General features: G+C 42.7%; 1 protein-coding gene across 1 annotated transcript in view; it reads right to left on the reverse strand.

Annotated features, from left to right (window-relative positions):
- TGFBR2 (transforming growth factor beta receptor 2) overlaps positions 1-21,457 on the reverse strand; it is a 92,141-nt gene that overhangs the window by 32,424 nt on the left and 38,260 nt on the right. Inside the window, exons 2-3 of the mRNA XM_020993186.2 lie at positions 15,850-16,015; positions 10,913-11,103 (exon numbers count right to left, since the gene is read on the reverse strand). Of these exons, the coding sequence (XP_020848845.1) occupies positions 10,913-11,103; positions 15,850-16,015 (357 nt within the window). The remainder of the gene's footprint in view (positions 1-10,912; positions 11,104-15,849; positions 16,016-21,457) is intronic.

Raw genomic sequence — 21,457 nt, forward strand, 5'->3', positions numbered from 1 at the left:
GGCCAACCACTCCAGTATCTCTGCCAAGAAAACCCCAAATGGAGTCATGAAGATTCAAATGCAACTGAAAAATGACTCTTTTCAGTTTGAAAAAATGCAGAGAGAAATTAACGACATAGGTAGGTTTTGCTTTAGGTATTTAAGGGTAGGAAATGGGGCTGGAAGGATATATTTTTTTCTTTTTTCCTTTGGCTATAACCTCAGAAGATATCTGATTTCTCTCTATCCCTGAAAGCCAGATTACAGGTATGCTCACAATGGGTTCCTAGTTTTTCTCAAAGGAAACAGTCTCTTTATGACCCTTTTTCCTTCTCCTGTTCCCTGTCCCCTGCCTGCTCCTCAATTAACTCTCAGATCTCTGCCTTCTGAGGGCTGCGAGTTTGAAAATGCCCTTTTCTCTCTTCACCTAATCAAGAGATGCAATGTTATGCACCCTACCCCAGATGGAATGCTCCAATCCATCCTGGGGGAAGATGGTCATTCTTCTGTTCTGGCCTATCATCCCACAGGTACTTGGTCAGGCAAGCTATAGCCTCTTCTTCTGTCAACAATTTTCTGTCTATGTACATACCTATTCTCCTGTGCATTCCTTGCCTAACATAGCGTGTGCGCATGTTTGTGCACATGTACCAGGGTAACAACACATATGTTGTTAGAGGTTGTCAAGAGTTTCAGGGAAAAAAAAACAGGCAAAGCTAACTTGCTCATCCCTGTTGGAAAATGTGACTATGAAATCTAAAGAGCTGACTTTCATTAACATAGATCATCTAGAATACATTTCAGAATACTCTTTTAATAATGGAGAAAAGTTTCCCTCCTTTTTTCTGGTTTACACAGTTTTGGTACATGATTCAAATAGCCAACGAGCATTTAATAAGCACCTACCATATGCTAAGCACTGCCAAGCACTGGGATACAAAGATAGGTAAAAGACAGCCCCTGTTCTCAAGAAGCTCAGTCTAATGAAGGGAGACACAACAGGAAAAATTCAAATCCAAGTACCTTTTTTCCTGACGAAGCTCCAGTCCATGTTTTATTTATTTTGTATATTTGTATTTACTCCTCTGTTTCCATGTTTTCCTTCAACAGAATATGAACTTCTCGAGAACAGAGACAGTCTCGTTTCTTTGTGCACTTAATGCCAAATACACTACTTGGTGTCCAGGAGATGCATAAGAAACTTTTGTAGACCGAATGAGTGAAAAGTGTTTCACACAGAGCCTTCTAGCACCTAGAATACTACTTTGCACATAAAAGAGGGGCTTAATAAATGTTTGCTGAGAGTAGTACAGTGGAAAGGGTATTGGCTCAGAAGTCAGAGACCTTGGGTTCAAATTCTACAATCTCTGTGACCTTTATGTAAGTCCCTTAAATTTTCTGAGCCTTAGTTTCCTCATCTGTAAAATGGGGTAGAACCAGAGGGCTTCTGAGGTCCCTTCTAGCCTGAAACCTGGTTTTCTGACTCCAGCATTTAAAGTATGAAAGGAAGAAGCTGGGGGCTCAGATCACCTCCAGCCTCACTGTTGGGCCAGGCTGAACCGCTCCAAGTGGCTTGAACTGAATGGGGGAGGAGGATTTGTTAGGAATAAATTTAGATGGATTGTTTGGTGACAATGCAACCATTACCATAGGATCTGTTTGGCTAAATAGTGCAAAAGAAGGGGTAGATGTTCTGTGACTCTGTGTGTGTGTGTGTGTGTGTGTGTGTGTGTGTGTGTGTATGATTTGTTAAATCTTTTAAAAGTCAAGATTATATCTGGTAAAAACCAAAATGCAAGATGATTGACAGTGGGCAGGTTTATTTTAAATTTGGGGGAAAAAAGGGGTTGGTTTTTTCCAACACAAAAAGCCTCCCCACCCCCGAAGTCCACTTGGTGTGGCAGGCAACACACTTAGCTTGGCTTGAAATGAAAGGTGGGTAGCCTCACTCGGTTATGCTGTGCTTAGCTGGCTTACTACATATTTTTCCATTGTTCAAACATTTTAAATGACTACAGTATCAGCTGAGTATTCTCCTCAGACTAGCTTGCCCCTCCTGCATTTAGATAGCAATTAACAAGGGGATAGGAAGAGATTGTCTGGGGAAAGCAGAAAACCCCTAGAATAATACCCTAATATTTCATAAGGCTATGATCCTTGGGGATTGAAGCTATGTGACTAACCTATAGGAAATCTCACCTTACAATGAAGGCTCTTTTGTTCCTCCATAACTGTGGCCCTTTGGATGGGATCCAAGTTGGGCCCAACCCATCCTGGTACATTCCTTAGCATAGAGATAATGGGCTATAAAAGTTCTGTGCCAGGCACTGTGCTAAACACTGGGATTACAAAGAAACAGACACACAGTCCCTGCCTCCAGTGAGCATACATTCTCATGGGAGCCCTGGATTGCGGCTCAGAGCCAAATCTAGTCCACCCACTACCACTGCCCTACTCTGCACGTTTAGGGGAAGGGAAAGAGGGAAGGAATCAGTATTTATTAAGTGCTCACTATGTGCCAGGTACTGTATCCAAAAGCCTGAAAGACTTCCCTGAAATTCAGTTCACTCCTTTGTAAAACGAAAGGGTCGCAGTCAATTTGCCAAAATCATAAAGACAGAAATAGCGCTGGCAGAACTAGAGAAGACTGGCACACTACTATATCCTGTTAGTGAAGCTATGATTTTCTCCAACTGTTTTGGAAAACAATTTGGAAGAATGCAAGAAACTCCCTTAAATTCTTTCTACCCATAGTCTTTGGCTTGGCAATCCCACTACTGGGCATAGATCCTACAGAAGTCAAAGATGGCGAGTGACGGTGATGGGAGGAAAAACTCTCATGTGTACCAAAACATTCAATTTTTGTGACAGCACAGACCTGGAAACGGTGGCTAGCAAATGGCTGAACAGACTGCAGAATGTCGGTGTAACGGACTACTATTGCCCTACAAGAAAGAGCACATGTAAAGAATTCAGAAGCATGGGAAGGCTGATCGAAGCTGATACACTGCAACGTAAGCCACCCTGGAAGGATGCAGACAATGACAACAATGATCTAAACGAACAAATAAACTGAATGAACGACAGTAAACGCTGATTGATTTTAATAACCAATCTTGTTTCAGCACAGATGATGAAAACAAATCACTCACTTCTCTGTAGATGTAGTAGCTGTGTCACTCATTTTTCTTTGTCAAAAGGGAGGTTTTGGTGGGGTGGGGGGGACAAGAAGGTCATTCACTATAATTTAAAGGGGGAGGGGCGCATCTATAACATTTTACAAAAAGCCAAAACCAAACTAAGTTAAGATGTTGGATCAAATATTGTCTAAATTGCTTTCCAGTCCCCACAGTCTATGAATAGTGTATAAATAGATCTATATAGGGTCCAGGCATCCAGTCAACTGATCTGGCTCTGGTGAATTTTGTTTACTTTGCTGCTTGAAAAAATTCCAAAGACAGAAGCTTTGCTTTAAGCTACTTCCAATGCTTTCTAAGCACTTCTTGACTGAGTCACAATACTTCCTACAGCCTGTGAGTTTCATTCTTTTTTTGGGGGGGGGCAGTACAGAGCATTCCAGGGTTCCTTTTGTAGCCCTCCTTGTCTAGTGTGAAAGGATACTTTAATTCTGATCCATCACCTCGAGTGATGAGGATACTTCATGCCGCTGAGACTTTTATTTTATTCACAGTTTTCTTCCTCTTCCCATTTTCTTTCTGTATTTAGGGTTCTGCTTGTCATCTAGAGATGACAAGGTCAGCTGGTTCAACAGCCTTGTCGGACAATTACATCAGACAAGAGATAGCACATACCCAGAATGCTTTGCAGCCTCCCAAACACCACGTCTGCTTTCTTTCTTCTCCTTTCTGAAACAACTGACAACTAGACAATGATTTCTGCTAGCACGCTGACTTCCCTGACATAAGGGCTAGAAATAGAAAAAATAAGGGCATGAGGAAGAAACAGCAATAATATACATACATATATACACACATACACACATACATGATATGGGAATGCAGACTATCTACACACACACACACACACACACACACACACACACACACACACACACGTAAGACAACTCCTTTCTCCCAGTGGAGGAAATGAGAAAGTATGCAAGGCATGAGAGCAATACATGGAATGGGCTTCTACTGTAGTTTGAAACCAGCTTTTTCCAGTCCATTATCTAGTTGTCTAGAGGAGCAAGGGACCAGCTGGCTAAGATGCTCTGCCTAGAAGCTAAACACAGACAGGAAACCACATGTCTGATACTGTAAAAATCATTCCTCTTCCTGCCATGGCTAACGAGGCAGGCAACGAAATAAGGTGGTTTTTGTTTAAAAGAAACTCTAATCCACAACATATTTTTTTTTCTAACAAGGAACAAAAATAAGACATACCTTCATGAAAACTCCTTCCGCCTCATCCTCTTCCCTGTGTGACCCGATTCCTTCCCCTTGGGAGGCAGCTGAACACAGTTGAGCTTTTCAGATTTTTTCCGTGCTTATTTACAATCAGCAGAGTACATACACCAGAATCAGGCAGAACCAACGTCCACTTCACTGCATGCTAGCATTGAAGATGGGGCGGGCTCTAACACCTTCAAGAATTGGCATCACAGTCATGGTAGCCGACATCAGTACACAGGTTCAGGGCTGGCCTTTGTGCCTGAGTTCATAACTTCCCACAGCAAATTATCTCTCATCCCTGCATGGCCCTGCACTGTCCCCTGGTCAGCAGACCCTTTCTTCCTCCCAGCACCCCCAAGCAATAGTTTTAACTAACAACATCAGAAAGGAGAAGAACAGGAGAAGAATAGCCATATGCCGGGAAATGTTCAACAACCGGTTTTCCAAGAAAAAACGTACTCGGGATGAACTTTTTAGTTTGATCTGTAGCACCAATGTTTTCTCCACCATTTTAAGTCTAGGTAATCAGCAAAACAATAAGCAAACATAAACAACAACAACAACAATAAATCAAGCCCTAATTTGTAGCATTTGCTGACTCCCAAGTTTTTAATGCTCATACTGGAAATTTTAACAATCAGCTCACAAGCCTATCCAAATTGCTTCCCTCAAACCCCTAAGAGTGAGTGGCTACACATCGCCTTTGTCTTGCCCAGCAACCTTGCCCTCACAATATTGGAAGCTGGTCATGATAAGGCAGACAATCAATCCAGAGCAATAGAAGTATCTGCTTGTTTATTTCTTTGCTCTCTTCTTCTCAACCGTTGCCTGAGACCATAAACACATACTGCTTTGCATCTGGAACCCAGAACTGTACTATGTCCTTTAATATTCTAAAATGGCTCACCTCCTTTGGGGGAAGGGAGAGGAACTGATTCCCCATTTGCAAACCAGTAATGAGTATAACCCAGCAGACCCCAGAGGAACATAAACTCCACGAGGGCAAGAACTACTTTAATTTTATCTCTGGATTCCCAGTGCCTGAGATGATCAGTATCTGTTGGACTGAATGACTGAAGTGAAAGCAACAGTTGTTTTTCAATGTCTGACTGATAAAAGCTGTTTCAAGTACTGAGTCAAATCCCACTAACTGCAGCCACATATCCAAATGACCCATAAGAACTTGCTTGCCCTCTGAACATCCACTGTGAAGAGCTCATTTATGAAGGGCAAACGCCCTTCCAATGCACCATGGGTTCGAACCAGTGTCTTCAGACTGAGAAATAGGGCTGTTTCCACTAAATTTCAAGTGACCAGGATAAGCACTTAATGATGTGGTAAGGTTTTATATCTGGAAAAATGAGTTCTACAAATGGGCACTGAATTTTAGGAAGGGCATGAGAAGCTGAAGAGTGCCTAGGAGGGCAGCCAGGATGGGATGGGTCTCTAAGTCCTGCCATGAGGTCCCGATTGAATATGAGCCTGGAGAACGGAGGACTCAGGAGAAAGCAAAAGCTGGCTTCCTGTATTTGGAAGATGATACAGATCCTTGAGCTTCCCTGCTCTTCCTTGCACACAGTTTCCCAACTTGGGGCATCTTCACTGGCTGCTTCCCCTGCCTGGAACTCTGTTCCTCCTCATTCTCCACCTCCAGGCTTCTCTGGCTTCTTTCAACTCTCAGCTAGATTCTCACTCTCAGCAAGGAGCTTTCTCAGACCTCAACCTCAGTTCCTTCCTTCTTCTACCTCCAACAAATCCTGTATCTAACTCGTTTATACTTAGTTGTCTGCATGTTTTCTCTCCTTTAGACTGAACTCCTAGAGAACTCTTTGTCTCTCTTTGCATCCCCAGTGCTCAGCGTGGTGCGTGGCACACAGCAGGCACTTAATAAATGCTGGCTGGTTGACTTGAAGCAGGATTAGCCTTGTTTTGTTTTGCATAAGAAGACAGAACCCAAAGTTATGAGCAGAAGTTGCAAAAAGGCAGATGCCACATGAAACTTTCTACCTACGAACTTGAACCAAAGGAGAAAGAATGGGCTGCTTCAGGAGGTGGTGAGAAAATTATATTTAACTATCTAACAAGTGCTAATTGACTGACTCACTGGAGAGCTTCCAAGAAAGGCTGGATATGCCTCATATGAGTTTTAGTGGGAATTCTGAGCCGGGCACAGTTTGGACTAGAAGATCTCTGAGGCCCCTCCCAACCCTGAAATTTGGTTACTGTCAAGCTTTGACAGTTCTCAACAAATTGGCAAGTGCCCTCAATGAGGTCTCTGGCACAGACTTGGGCCCAGTCTGATCAGTTTGCATCAAACTCTGTCCCGTGGCCCCCATGTGCATCCTAACTTGACTGGTCACAAGGAGACAGTGAGATGACTCAGTGGGAGTGATGACCAGCACCAGGAGGGCAAAGTCATGCCTGGCCAACTACTTGCCAGGGCAGCAAGGCCATGAAAGACAGCACATTTACACAGTGGAGAGCTGAACAGTTCACAGAGATAAGATGGAAGAAGTTATCCCTTTGTCATTAGAGTTCCATTACTATTCTGGAGACAGCCTCCAGCAGGCTTCCCATTCTATTATAGCCAAGAACACTGAACAAGAACAAAGTGCCAATTAGCCCAAGACCTGAAGGGTGTGGTTAGCTTTGATCTCAAGGCCTAGACACAGCAGGCTTGTCTTCCCACTGTGAAGGCACTCACAGCAGGTTACCCACAGCAGGGCCAGACAAAGACTATGTGTGTCCTGGGATAACCTGTTACCTCAATCCGAGGCCATGCTCACTAGGCAAAAATGCCCACCCAAGGATTGTGGAGCAGAGGGCGTCAGCCACGGAGGCAAAGGGAGCTGGGGAGACGATTTAATCCAGGCTCATGTCCCTCAGCAAGTAAAACATTCAAGACTGAGCCTGCAACGTAGTGTTTATTTAAAAAAAAAAAGACTCAACTTAACAGGAATCACACAAGGCGATCAGAAGCTGGAAGGGTCCTGAGATCTTCTCCAATCCAAGCCTCTTAAATTATCAATGAAAGCCCAAGACCCCTGAGAATGACAGACTGGCCCAAGATCACACAGGTCTCCATAAATAGCAGTTGGAATTTGAATGAACCCAAAGCACCACAATGTCTACCTTATTCTGGTGTTCTAATCTGGAGAAGAAAGCTTGAGAATCTCCCCTAGCACTCAGATACCACCTGTCTAAGAAATGACACTATCTGTGAGTACTAGTTTCTCAATTTCATGATTATGACCAAATGCATGTTCTTTCTTACTTATTTATTTTTTATTTTTTGTTTTTGCTTTTTGGTGAGGCAGTCGGGGTTAAGTGACTTGCCTAGGGTCACACAGCTAGTTAAGTGTCTGAAGGCAAATTTGAACTCAGGTCCTCCTGACTCCAGGACCAGTGCTCTATCCACTGTGCCACCTAGCTGCCCCTGCATATTCTTTTAAAATGCTCTCTTCTGTGACAGAATGAAAAATAGGAAAAACAGCTTATATTTATGTCATGATTTATGGGCTTATCTGGTCCTCAGAAGCCTGGGTTTGTCATTTCCTTCTCCAGCTCATTTTACAGATGAAGAAACTGAGGCAAGCAGGATTAAGTGATTTGCCCAGGGTCACATAGCTAGTAAATGTCTGAGGCTGTATTTTAACTCAGGAAAAGGAGTCTTCCTGACTCTAGGCCCTGCACTATGGTTCCACCCGGCTGCCCCTGTGATATACATTACATATGAAGCATTCTGCAAACTTTATATAAATGTTGGCTATGATTTTATTTTGGGGCAGATGGTTTCTCTATTTGGTTTTATCTTTGTCTCTAAAAAAATACTTTGCATGAAGTAAGCACTCAAGAAATGTTTGCTGAATTGAATTAACTGAATTGAACTGAACCTATTCCTGGCACTCTCAGGTAGGGCATGGGATATGAGCTTCATTGGCAAGCCTGGGATGGAGTCTTGGCTCTGTTCTAACTCATAGGTGGTTCTGCAGAGTGGAAAAAACATTCTGAGGACCCGAGTTCAAATCCCAGTTTTGCTTCTGACTCCTCATTTGAAACGGGGCAAGGCCCTTAACCTGCCAGACTGAGTTTCCATAGCTCTAAAGCTATGATCTTGTGACCTTGGACAAGTCATTTCCACGGCCTATGCTCCAATGTCCTCTTTTGTTAGATGGGAATATAAGTATCGACCACTGTCTATTTCTCAGGGTTGTTTTAGGAAAAACCTTCAAATAGGGGGGAATGAAAGTATTTCAGTTTTGTTGTCTTTAATGCTGAGGTTAATAAGCACTAAATAAACTCCTTAGCATTTCCATCTATAAAGTAGAACAGAGAACAGGGCTGTACAGGAAGAGGGGAATCTATCGATGATTGGCACAGTGTTTGTGGACAGCAACTGGACAGAACAGGGGAGAACATGATTGTTCTATACAACCTTCCCAGACCCAAGGCCCAGGAGAGCCGAGATGGGAGCAGATGTCAGTGCAGAGACGAGGCCATCCATGTAAACCACCTGAGGTCCCAGAAGGCTTTCATGTACCATACATGCAAGAGAAGTAGCGTCTGGAAGAAAAGGTTGAGCCAAACCAATCTGTCTGGAATGGCTCTTGTATAGACGTGATTTCAGAAGATGTAGATGGGAAGAAGAGCAGTGCATCCACTTACAGACCAAGAAAGCCCATGATATCACGGACAGAGTGAGCGAGTTTATTCATGCTTCGCCAATCTAAAAACTCAGCGATGGCATCTGAACTCTGAACAGGACAATCTTAGGACTCAAATAGTTCTACTTTGGGGCAGCTAGGTGGCGCAGTGGATAGAGCACTAGCCCTGGAGTCGGGAAGACCCGAGTTCAAATCCGGCCTCAGACACATAACACTCACTAGCTGTGTGACCCTGGGCAAGTCACTTAACCTCACCTGTCTCACCAAAAACAAAATCCAAAAACAAATAGTTCTATGTTTGTATAAAGGAAAACAAAGAGATGAGAAGCAGTGGAAAAACTAGGCTTAAGGGGCCAGAGGACCTGGGTTCAAATTCCACCTCTGATACCATCTTACTTTGGGTAAGTTACTTAAATTCTCTGGACCTTAGATGAGTCACTTTACATGTGACAGGGTTATAATAGATGGGTTTTGAAGTCACCTCCAGGCCTAGATCTATGAGCCAATGAACTTAATCAGAGTCACTCACCTTTGTGACCCCAGGCACTGAGGTTCCCTAGGCCTCAGTTTCTTTATCTGTAAAATGAGGTGGCTAGATGATGTCTGCATTCCCTTCTAACTCTATAAGCCCGTATGGCTTATCATTGATCATGAGTCTGTCCCTAGAAATACGGGATCTTCAAGGGGAGTGCCTTGGCTTTCAGCATGCTGTTCATTAAGAGCTATGGATCAAGACAACATAAGCCAAGTGTCCGTGACCTGGCAAGAACCCAGGCTCAATGAGAGAGGAGGTTGCTATGGGGGAAAAGAAGCAAGGCATGAAGTTAGCATGCTCCCAGATTAAAGTGGAGGAGGTCCACCCCCATGGGCAGGAAGGAAGTTTTAGAAAAACCAAGTCCACACAAGCCTAGCATCTCTCAAAATCCAGGCCAAAAGGCCTTAGCTGCCAGACATGGCTGGATTTCCTGAGTTGCGTAACACCAAAGATTCTGCTCATTTCGCTTTGCCAGGAAAGGAGTAGTTAACTCTAGTAAATACCAGCTTATTTATTTACTTATCCTGATAAATAAATATTTATCCCTGTCAATAAATAACTAGTTCATTTGTTTTGGTAAGCACTAGTTTATTATTATTTAAAGGGAAAACTTGAAGGTGAATATCAGTAGAAAGTAGTGGGATCTCTCTACATCTGCGAAAACAATTGACATCTAGATGCTGGTTTTCTATTTTTCAACAACCTTACTTGTAAATATTTTCCTGGTGAGGTATGATCCCAACATTCTTTAGGAGAAATCAGTGAAAAAGGTCCTATGTGATGGGTTGAAGGAGTACTGAGGAGTGACTCACTCATGGCGAGTCAGGGGTCATATAGAGAAAGATGGAATGATGGGAGATTATGATCAGCGCAAGGAATTTCAAAGCTCTTTATCTCAGAAATAAGAATACCTGTGTGAGTGGACAAGACGAATGTACGGTGTCACCAGTGTACGGTGGCACCCTGTATGGTGCTAAGCTTGAGTGGAGAAGCTCATGAGAATTGAATGGGTTGGAAACCAGGAGGCTAGGGTATTTGAGGGAATGTATGCATTGATAGACAAGTCCCCTAGAGAAAAGGTTAATGGAGTTGAGGAGGTGGGGGCATGAACTTCACTGGACCATAGCATAACTAATCTGAATCAACTTGAAAGGATCCCCTTGGAATATAGGTTGTTAATTCATAAAAGTATACATTGGCTGGCAACTTTCCAATGCCAATGACTACAGAAACTTCTCTGGGGAAAAACGTGTAAGGCAAGAGAAAAGGGATTTCCACAGACATGCCCAGGAGCCAGTGAAGAAAAGGAGAAAAGAACCCACCTTCTGAGAAGTGTAAGATATCGTTGCATTCCTCCTTCCTACAGGAACACATGAAGAAGGTCTCACCAGGAACCTTTTTTTCTTTCATTATGCATTTGTCAGAATTAGAATCCTCCAGGGCAAACCCATGGACTTTGAGGCTAGGATCATGGCAGAGGGTTTCCATGGTTACATTTTTATCATTCTTCCTCCTGGAATTGAAAGAGGGAGAGATGAAGTGGTTTTTTGTTTGTTTTGTTTTAGGGTATAATAGGCAGTGGGGCAGGTAATCCCTGCAACCCAGAAGTCCCTCAAACTGTCACTCTGCTTTATCAATGTCACACCAGTGGGAGCCAAGTATAGTTCTCCCTGCTTACCCACTTTTCTTTTCACCAAGTCTGCTCATGAGCATTTATAAGGAGATGAACATAGCAGGGGTATGTATTTTTCAGAACTTAACATCACAGAACACCAGAACTGAAAGTGACCTTGGGGGGAGGGGTTCATCTAGACCAACTTCCTTGTTTTAGAGATGAAGAAACTGAGGCACAGAGAAACAAAATGACTTTCTTGGGATTCACAGCTAGTGAGTGGTACAGCTGGGACAAGAACTTGGGTCTCTTGATTTTCCATAACTCACACAGTTTGTCAATAATCTAAATTTACTTTGCCACTCATCACTGCTGTTGCTCAGTCCTTCAGTCATAACCAATTCTTCATGACTCCATCCATGGAGTTTTCTTGGCAAAGATACTGGAGTGGTTTTCCGTTTCCTTCTCCAGTGTGTCCTCATTTTACAGTTGAGGAACTGAGACAACTGGGGGTTAAGAGACTTGCCCAGGGTCACATAGCTAGTAAGTATCTGAGGCTGGATTTCAACTCAGGTTTTCCAGATTCCAAGCCAGTTCTTCTCTATCCACTGCATCACCTAGCTTGCCCCTTGCCACTCATTTCAAGGACTCAAATTCAAATCAGTTTCAAGGACAAAAAGCAAGGGAGGCCTGGAGGGCGGGAGCCATTTGCCTTGAATGGCTTTTTCATGCATGTTGGTTGGTCTACCATCCAAATTTCCAGTGTGGTCCTATCAAGCCTTTTCTTCTACCCATAGCATTGCTTTGGGAGTGAAACTGGAATGGAGCGCAGGGGGCAGGGAGAGAAGAAGAAGAGAGAAAGCAGGAAGAGGAGAGAAAAGAAGACGAGGGTCCAGGGGAAGTGCTTTACTCTGTTCTATGTTTTGTAGCCATCAAATCTTTCTACCCTGTATTACCTTCCAAGGGGAGCAAGTGAATGATGGTGAGGCTACAACGAATGGATGGTCAGTGACAAAGAAAACCCAGTTCTATGAGTCTAAATGAGGTTACCAGACTGGGATCTGGATTCTGGACTCAGCTCTTCTACTTAACTTCCAATGAAACTCTGAGTGAGTCATAACCTTTTTCGAGACCTCACTTTCCTCCTTTGTAAAATCGACTGCCAAGAAAGCCAAGAAAGGAGGGCCCCATATACGTTGAGATGTTAAGTAGATGCCCATCAATTGGGTTAGGGCTAAAAAACACTTGTCACACCTGAAAGTAACAGACTATTTCTGGCCTCTTAGAAACGATGACTAACTGATAAATACAGAGGCGCATGGAAAGACTTAAGTGAACAAATAACGCCAATCAAAGGCAGAACCGAAAACAAAATGCACAAAGACGACAACCTTGTGTAAAAGAAACAAGGGGAAGAACAAAACCAAATTGAACATTGTCCCTCCCAGGGTTAGTGCTAGCATCAAATTATATTTGTCCAGCACTCTGTAAACCTTAAAGCATTCTTATAAATGCTAGCTATGACAACCATGAAAAGGCTGGCCTCAGAAAACAGAGAGAAAATGCACTTCCTGCCTTCTTTGCAGAGGTGGGGGACAAAAGTGGTGGGGTACTATCGACGGGCTGGTTGGGTCTTGCTAAACTGTCTTTTCCTTCTTTTCAAAATTCTTTGTTCAAGGGAGGGAGGATGGGTAGTTTTGGAAATGAAGGAAGGTAATATAAAAACAAATTAAAAAACTATTTTAAATGATAATAAAAATCAGATAAAATTAAATAGCAGAGTAGAGCTAGAAGATCAACATTGTAAGCCTGCTCTAACATTTTATCATTTCACACATCTTCCCTTATTTGCTCAAGGGCACGAGCTAATAGGTGTAGGGGGCAGGATTTGCAACTATCCTCTGAACTCCAAATCCACAGTCCAATTGGCTCTGGTGGGTTGCCAAACCTCCTAGTTTGGGCATCCTAAGCGTCTTAAAAAGGACAATCGCCTGACCGAGGCCCCTGTTCACACTACTAGTTTACAATTTCAAGCAGAAGGGACTGTCCTACAAGGCGATTTCAAATACTTACATCTTGAAGAGGAGGGAGTGGGGGGGGGCATGGGAAAATGTACAATTCTTGTGATCCCAGGGTGATGCTAAAGCCAGGCTCTTAACAGGACTAGAGCCCATATTAGCCTTCTCTAGTCTATTCTGAGGAGTTGGGTTCCTATTTAGTAACTGTTTTCAAAGAGGAAGGACTGAAAATGAATCTAGCAGCCTCCCAGTTCTGCCTTCTGGGCCCCTGAAAGCTGTGTGAGGGCAGGCTTTCTGTGGAAAGTCTCCTCCGCCAGAAAAGATAGAAAACCAATCATGAACGAATGTCGACGCTCATAACCTCCAAGAGCACCAAAAACACCAGGGGGATGTTGTTTAGTTGAGAAACTACAAACACATGGCAGAGGACTGCATACAGTTTGGTGGTGGTCAGGAAGGGGAATGGGGCTGGTTTGTTCACAGGTCAACCATCATAAACCATCAAACTGTGAGCTGGATACTTTGAGTCTCCTGGAGTTTCCTATTGGAGTATCCCTTAATGCCCATCATCCATGTAGGGTCTAAATCAATCCTAAATGGAGCTCTGAGCATCTCACAGCCTCTCCCATGTGGGTGAGGAAGGAAAAGCCCTTTTCTAGGAGCCCTTTGCTGGTAGTGCAGAGAATAACAAAGTATATTTTAAATGCGACCACCATACCCACCTCCTGTCAGAGAGGTAACAGACACAAGGTGCAGAGAAATACATTTTGGGATATGGCCCCTGTGTTTTGCTTGACTGTGATTATCTGTAACAAGTTGTTCATTTTGTTCCCCTCCTGCAGTTTTTAATTGGGGAGGGAGCAATAGTGATACAAAAAAAGTTTTGTAGCAGCTTTTTTTTTTAAAGTCCTGAGGTTTCATATCACCTCCAGCAAATAGGCAAAGATGACAAAAAATAGCAATAGTCAATAACGGAGGGGCTGTGAGATGAAAAACTAATACATCATTGGTGGACTTGTGAAATGGTACAACCATTTAGGAAAGCAATTTGGAATTTTGTGAATTGCTTTGAACCACACCCCAAGGAAGTCACTGATGAAAAGAAAATTTCTTTATAGACTATAACAGTCATATCAGCATTTTTGTGAAAGCAAAAAATGAATGGGGAACAAAGTAGATGCCCATCAACTGGATGATGGCTTAACAAATTGTGGTCCATGAAGATAATGGAACATTACTGTGCTGTAAGAAATGACGGATGTGATGGATTTAGGGAAGTATGGGGAGACCCATATGAAATGACAGACTGAAGCAAACAAAGCCAAGAAAAGCGATATGCACAATGATGACAAGGTAAACAAACAAAAAACCAACCCCTACCCAAAAAAAGCGAATATTGCAAAATTGCTAAAGACAAACTTGGCTCAAAAGAGTTTAAGAAGACATCCCTACCCTCCTGCAGGTAGTTCCATGGGGATGGTACATTGCATACATTTTTCAGACCTTTTCAATGTACATGGCAGTTATGCTGATTTTTTTTCTTTTTTAAAAAATGTTATTTGTTAAGAAGGCAGAGATAGTATAAGAAATTATGGAGATATTAAAGATGGCATCAATAAACTTATTTTTTTAATGCATAGAAGAACAAAAGGAAACACAGCCAGGTGGACAGATTTGAAAGTAATTTAAAGATTTCATATATACATATGTGTGTATATGTGTATATATGTATACACATACACAATGCATACACACATCTATATATACATATACGTGTCTATATATGTGTGTGTGTGTGTTTGTATGTATATGTCTGTATCTATATCTATAGTGTCATGAAATGGGGATACATGCGTTCATACAGAATCTTCTTCTTCTTCTGATCTCCTACCATGTGTCTGACACTATGCTAAGCACTTTAAAAAGTACTATCCTATTTGACCCTCACGATAACCATGAGAGATAAGTGCTATTATTATTCCATTTTGCAGTTGAGCAAACTAAGCCAGAGGTTAAATGACTTGCCCAAGGCCACACTATTATTTTGTGTCTGCGGCTGAATTTGAACTCGGGTCTTCCTGACTCTAGGAAGACTGTGCCACCTAGCTTCATCTTCTTAAGTGCTAGGTTTTGCCTCCTCTCTCTAGACACTTCAACTCAGCCAACATCTGTTATTGAAGACGGCAAGAAAAAACATGAAATTGCTTCAGCCCTTAAAGAGCTCACATTCTACCCGAGGAAATAACAAGATACGCACAGACAAGTATATGCAAAGCAGAGGAGAAGGAGACAGAGAGAAGAGGAAGGAGAACGGGAAAGAGAAAGTATAACTGGGGGCAACAGGAAATGGTCTTGTCTGGGAAGAGGCACCTTAGGAACACCTGTAAGGAAGGAAGGGAACACCTGGTCAGAAGCTACCTCGAGTTTGAAAAGCACTAAGAAACATTATTCAACTATTCAATGCTAACTGCATTGATTAAGCACCTACTGTGTACAAGACATTGCCCAAGGCACTAGGGACACTGAGACAAAAACCAAAAGGTGCCTGTCCTGTACCAGATTAAACAGGAGGTGGGAAAGGAAGAGCCCTTGGTTGGGGGGAGGGATGAAGGTCCAAAGGACGTCTTACCACACCGCCACACAGATTTCATGGACATGTTCACAGATCGATGTGATGCTACAGTAACTGAAGCAGTTGCCGTCATTGGTGCAGTTGGTTGCTTGTACATCACAAAACTTGCAGAGGAGTGCAGACTTTACGGCACCATTTTCCTCAGTGACTGGAGTTCCATAAACTGGGGGAGAAGAACACCATCACAAAGATGTGAAACCACTTGACAAGTGATCGTGTCTCTGAGGTAGTCAGACTGTCCCAAGAACAGGGGAGCAAGTCCTCTACCATTTTAAATGAACTCCATTTCTTGGCTAAAGAAGCTACCCCAAACCCCTGTAATGTTGTTGTTGACTTGTTTTGGTCCTGTCTGACTCCTTGTGACCCCTTTTGGATTTTCTTGGCAGATATACTGGAGCAGTTGGCCATTTCCTTCTCCACCCCATTTTATAGATGAGGAAACTGAGGCAAACAGGGTTAAGTGACTCGCCTAGGGACACACAGCTAATAAGTGTCTGAGGCCAGATTTGAACTCAGGTCCTCCTGACTCCAGGTCCAGTACTCTACCCACTGTGCCATATAGCTGCCCAAACCCCTCTAATACCACAACAGATTATTGCTTAGATGTGCAATCATCTTCTGATAAAATCTAGAGTTATGACAGACAAGACTTGAGCCAGTTGGAGGTGGGGGTGGCAGAGAAGGCGGGTCAATAAAGATAAAAATCACTTCGATGTGATGCCTTATTGTTCACAAAGCTTTTTATGCCCCTCAGCCCCTTTATCACTTAGCTTCACAAAGACAATATCACGCTGAGCACCACAAAGACCAAAAGTTTCGTTGAAACTCCTTTCAGTTTTTTCCTGCCCCACACAATGGGCCTATAAGAATCCCACTTAGCAAGTGTCCACACCAAATGACCCCACTCTCCTTCCACAAAGGAGAGGGAAAGAAGGACAAACAAGATTTCTTTTCAAAAAGTAACAAGAAGGATGAAAAAAGTTTATGCAACTGCAAAAAGAGTGGAAGGACCATAGGATCAGAATGGGAAGGGACCCCAGAGGCCATCTTATCCAACCCCACCATTATACAGATGAGGAAACTGAGGCCCCTGCAGGATGGAACCGCCAAGGCCATCTCTCCCCTCACCTCACATTTCAGAGAAGAGACTGAGGTTTAAGGAGATTAAATGACATGCCCGGTGTTAACTGGCAGTGTCAGACTGAAATTTGGATCTGGGGGCTCTGTTTCCAGAGTCAAGGCTCTTTCCAAGTATATCCTGATTCAAGTTGAGGTTGCTCTCATGGGCATATTCCTATGATCAAATCAACAAATATTTACAAAATGCCTACTGTGCACACACATCCAAGGTTCTGTGGCAGGCACTAGATGACGATATGACATAAGAGTATATTATACAAACCCCACATTCTGCCTTTCCAAGAATATTCTCCTGAAGGCAGGGGGATGGATGAGATGATCTCCCAGGGTCCCTTTCTGTCCTATATGCTTTTATGCTGCATCCCCAATACACTCCATTCTCCATCACCAGCTCCACTGTCCCATGGGCATCCCACCTGTTTCCTGGGTCACCACAAAAACACATAACTTTAGGTTGGCTTTTTTGTGGTGGCAATAAATATAGAAATTTTTTTTTAAGACCCATTCATGCCTCTTGGGCTTCAAGGGTATTTCAGGAAGCATATTTTTAGGTAGCAAGCATAGGGATCTTGGTCTGGGAGACACTGCACATTTCAAAAATAGCTTAACTCTAAATACCAGAAGCCATGTTTCTGGATCTCATGTTAAAATTGGGATTAGTACAACAATGTACTTTTTTTCTACTAAGATAGGAGTCAAAACTGTTCACATGCAATTTTAACTTTTTATAGCTAAAGCAAAAATTAAAAAAAAATCAGCCACACGTAGAGAGATAGAGACTGCCTCTTTTACAAAATGATATATATTTTTTAAATGTTGTGATGTATGTGTGCCTTCTTCAATGAAAAGCCAAGGCACCGTCTATACATTCAAATATTTCGGACAAATATCAAATGTCAGTTTAAGGAGCATTGTCCAATGGAAAGTTTGGTTGCAGTCTCTATGTGGATTGTTTTCCTCATTTTGTGTTCATTTGCAGAGCATCATTAAGATCTTACTTCTAGACTAGGACTCATGCATCTTCCCAGGTCTATAGTTAACAAAGACCGTGGACTTTTTCCCACTGTTGGCTTTGTAAGAAATAATAATGTTGTCCAGGGCACTTGGAAGATTCATGACTTCTGCTAAGACATATGGATCTTTTGCTGAGCACTGACCATCACACCCTGAGGGGCCCTCAAGCCTAATAAAATCAAAGTAGAACAGAAAGAAATCTCTTCCAGGTAAGTGAGCTAACTTGGAAAACCCAATGGTTCCTCTGAGATACCCATCTCTGACCTGGCATTATTTTTCTTTCTGACATTCCTTCCATCTCATGTTATTATAGAAAAACAGATTTCTTGCCTTCCCAGGCTTCCCAGCCCTGGCTGCTGTTTCCTTGAGCTCCTCTACTGAGCCCAGGCTTTGAGAGGCTCATGGGCCCAGAAGCACTGGTCACCATCTGGATCCACAAGTTTCTATAAGTAGGTTTTTAATTGGAATTGGCACTTCAGAGCAAGGTAGTGGGAGCAGCCATCTGACTCCAAGCCAGTGGGATTCTCAATGCTGGCAAAGAAAGAAGCCCGTGCCAATTTGGGGAAGGGGAGGAGGGTGTTAAGCACATCTGACATGTATGAACACTCTCCCCAGATTGGAAGAGAGAAGGGCCTACCTAGAGCGGCACACAATGGATACCATGATGTTTTTTTCAGAAGGCAAGGCTATCCAAGAAGGTCTCAGTTCATCCATTAACTGAATTTCCTTCTAAGACGACCAGCTGAATGGGAGGCAGGCCATCGCTCACCTTCCATAAGCCTATTCCAACAAAGCTCTAATTTGCACCAGACCAAATAATAGCCAAGAAATTCAATGAGAAACAGTGGTGACTTTATACATCTCAGAACTACACAAAAAGCCGGCCACCAGCCCACAATTAATAGGAAAGGGGCTCACTGCACCAAAGCACATACTAGGGAGACAAGAGACTGACATGTACCCTGAAAAAGCCCCAGGGTTGTCAGAAAGACCCCATGTGGGAACCTTGGAAATGACGGAAAGGGACAAGGTGCTCCAGTAATCGGACCAAGGCCTCAGGTTCAGGAGCTCTCAAATCACTAATACTCTGACTAGGGAAGCTGGAGGGGGCCCTGAAGATCCGGGGCCCTGAACCTCAGAGATCCAGAGAAGCCTAACCCCTGGATCAGGTCAGACCAGGAAACCAAGAGGTGGGGTGATGGGAACACTAGGGGTAGAGTTTACTAAAAGACACTAAAACAGTATTTAAAATTATTTTGAATTTACAAATCCCTCAAAAGGAGGAAGTAAGTCCAGCAGTGACTCAAACAGGAAAAATAGATTTTTTCACAAGGATTATATGAATCCCTATTAGAAATAAGGTGTTTTGAAGTCTGCTTTTTTTTTTAATTTTAAGTCTTGGCCAAGTATTCTCAAAAGACTGAAAATAAGCTGGGGATGTTTAGACTAGGGAAGAGAAGACTATGCGGAGACACACTACTGCTGTCTTCAGGCACGTGAAAGGCTATCATAGGAGAAGAGCTATCAGATATTCCACTTGACCCCAAAAGGAAGAACTCTGAGCAATGAGTGGAAATTGCAAAAATTCTTAAAAGCCAGAGTTATCTCAAAATGGCATAGAAAGGTGGGGGGAGTCTTCCTTAATTCTGTTTATCAAGCAGGTCGCCTGGTGATCATCTGATGAGAGGTTAGGCAAGTACTCTTTGAGGAATGAATGTCAGTATGGAACAGCGGATAGTAGGGGTGGGGCCTGGGAGTCAGGAAGACGTGGGTTCAAACCTCACTGCAGACACTAGCAAGCTACGTGATCCTGGGTAAGTCACTTACATCTCTCAACCTCAGTTTCCTCATCTATAAAATGAGGGGGGTTACTTTCACAAAACCTCTTTGATCTCTACATCTATAATCGGCCACCAAAGTCTCTCCTGGTTCTAAAATTCTGTGATTATCTCCATAATCTAAGACTGACAAGGATCTTAGCAATAGGTTATCTGGACCCACCCCTAAATTGTATAGATGAGGTGAAGTAATTTGAACCCAGGTCAAAGAATCTTAAATTTAGAACCAGATAGGAACTTAATGCTAAGCAGCACAGTACACAGACCACTGGGCCTGAACTCAGAAAGACTCATTTTCCTGAGTTCAAATCTGGCCTAAGATACTTACTAGCTATATGACCCTGGGCAAGTCTCTTCACTCTGTTTGCCTCAGTTTCCACATCTGTAAAATGCGCTAGAGAAGGAAACCACACCAGTATCTGTGCCAAGAAAAGCCCGCGGAGTTGGACAAAACCAAAAAAACGACTAAATGACAACAAATTAGCCTTTAGCCTGGTGCTTAGGACATAGTAGTACCTTATTAAATGTTTATTGTTTGAACAACAACAAAGGAACTTAAAGGTCTTCTGATACAAGACTCAGGGTCTTTCCATTCATCATACTGCCTCTCATCATGGGTGTCAGCCACAAAATAGTCTGCTATTTTAGGAACAGTGTAATATTTCACGAATCTTTCTCTTCTGAACTCCTTTATCATCTATCATCCCCTCTATTCCTCTGGCCAGTAAGTATGCTGTTATCTTTTCACGTGTATATCACATCTTCCCAAATAGATGTAATAAAGAAGACATCTAAACATTAAGAAATCACTTTACATATTGTTATCTTATGGGATTCTCACAACAAAACCTTGAAGGCACATGCTCTCTATGGGTTATCATTACACCCAATTACCAGATGGAGAGACTAAGGCATAAAAACAGATGAGTTGCCTGTGGTCACTAAGCTTCTCCTGGTTGATGGCATTATTCAATCCTAGGTTTCTCCTGATTCTATTGCCCTTGTATACTGCACTGAAAGTAGGAAGCTGGCGGGCAGCTAGGTGGCACAGTGGATAGAGCTCTGGCCTTACAGTCAGGAGTACCTGAGTTCAAATCCAGCCTCAGACACTAGACACTTACTAGTTATGTGACCCTGGGCAAGTCACTTAACCCCAACTGCCTCACCAAAAATAAAAACAAAAACAAAACAGGGAGCTGGGAGGAAGGAAGCAGGGTAGACTAGATTTGGAGTAGGAGGTACTGAATTACTTGGACAATACAACGATTCAACATGCATTTATGGAGTGTCTGATGTGCTAGGCACTAGAGATTCAAAGAAAAAAATTCAACTGACCCTGCCCTCAAAGAGTTTCCATTTTATTGGACAAAAATAACAAATGTAGATGTATGGTTATAATATATCTCCAAAGTAACTTTGGATAGAAGTATACAGATAAATGGTTACAATACACCTACAAAGTAACTTGAAGAGGTGTAGTACAGATAAGTGGTTATAATATATATGTATATTTTATACACACACACACACACACACACACACACACACACAGAGAATAACTTTGAGAGGGAGTACAATCAAGTGGGGGAGGGGTATCATTAAATGCCTCCTGT

Source organism: Phascolarctos cinereus, unplaced genomic scaffold (assembly GCF_003287225.1).
Source record: "Phascolarctos cinereus isolate Bilbo 61053 unplaced genomic scaffold, phaCin_HiC Scaffold_1;HRSCAF=81, whole genome shotgun sequence".
Lineage (NCBI taxonomy): Eukaryota > Metazoa > Chordata > Mammalia > Diprotodontia > Phascolarctidae > Phascolarctos > Phascolarctos cinereus.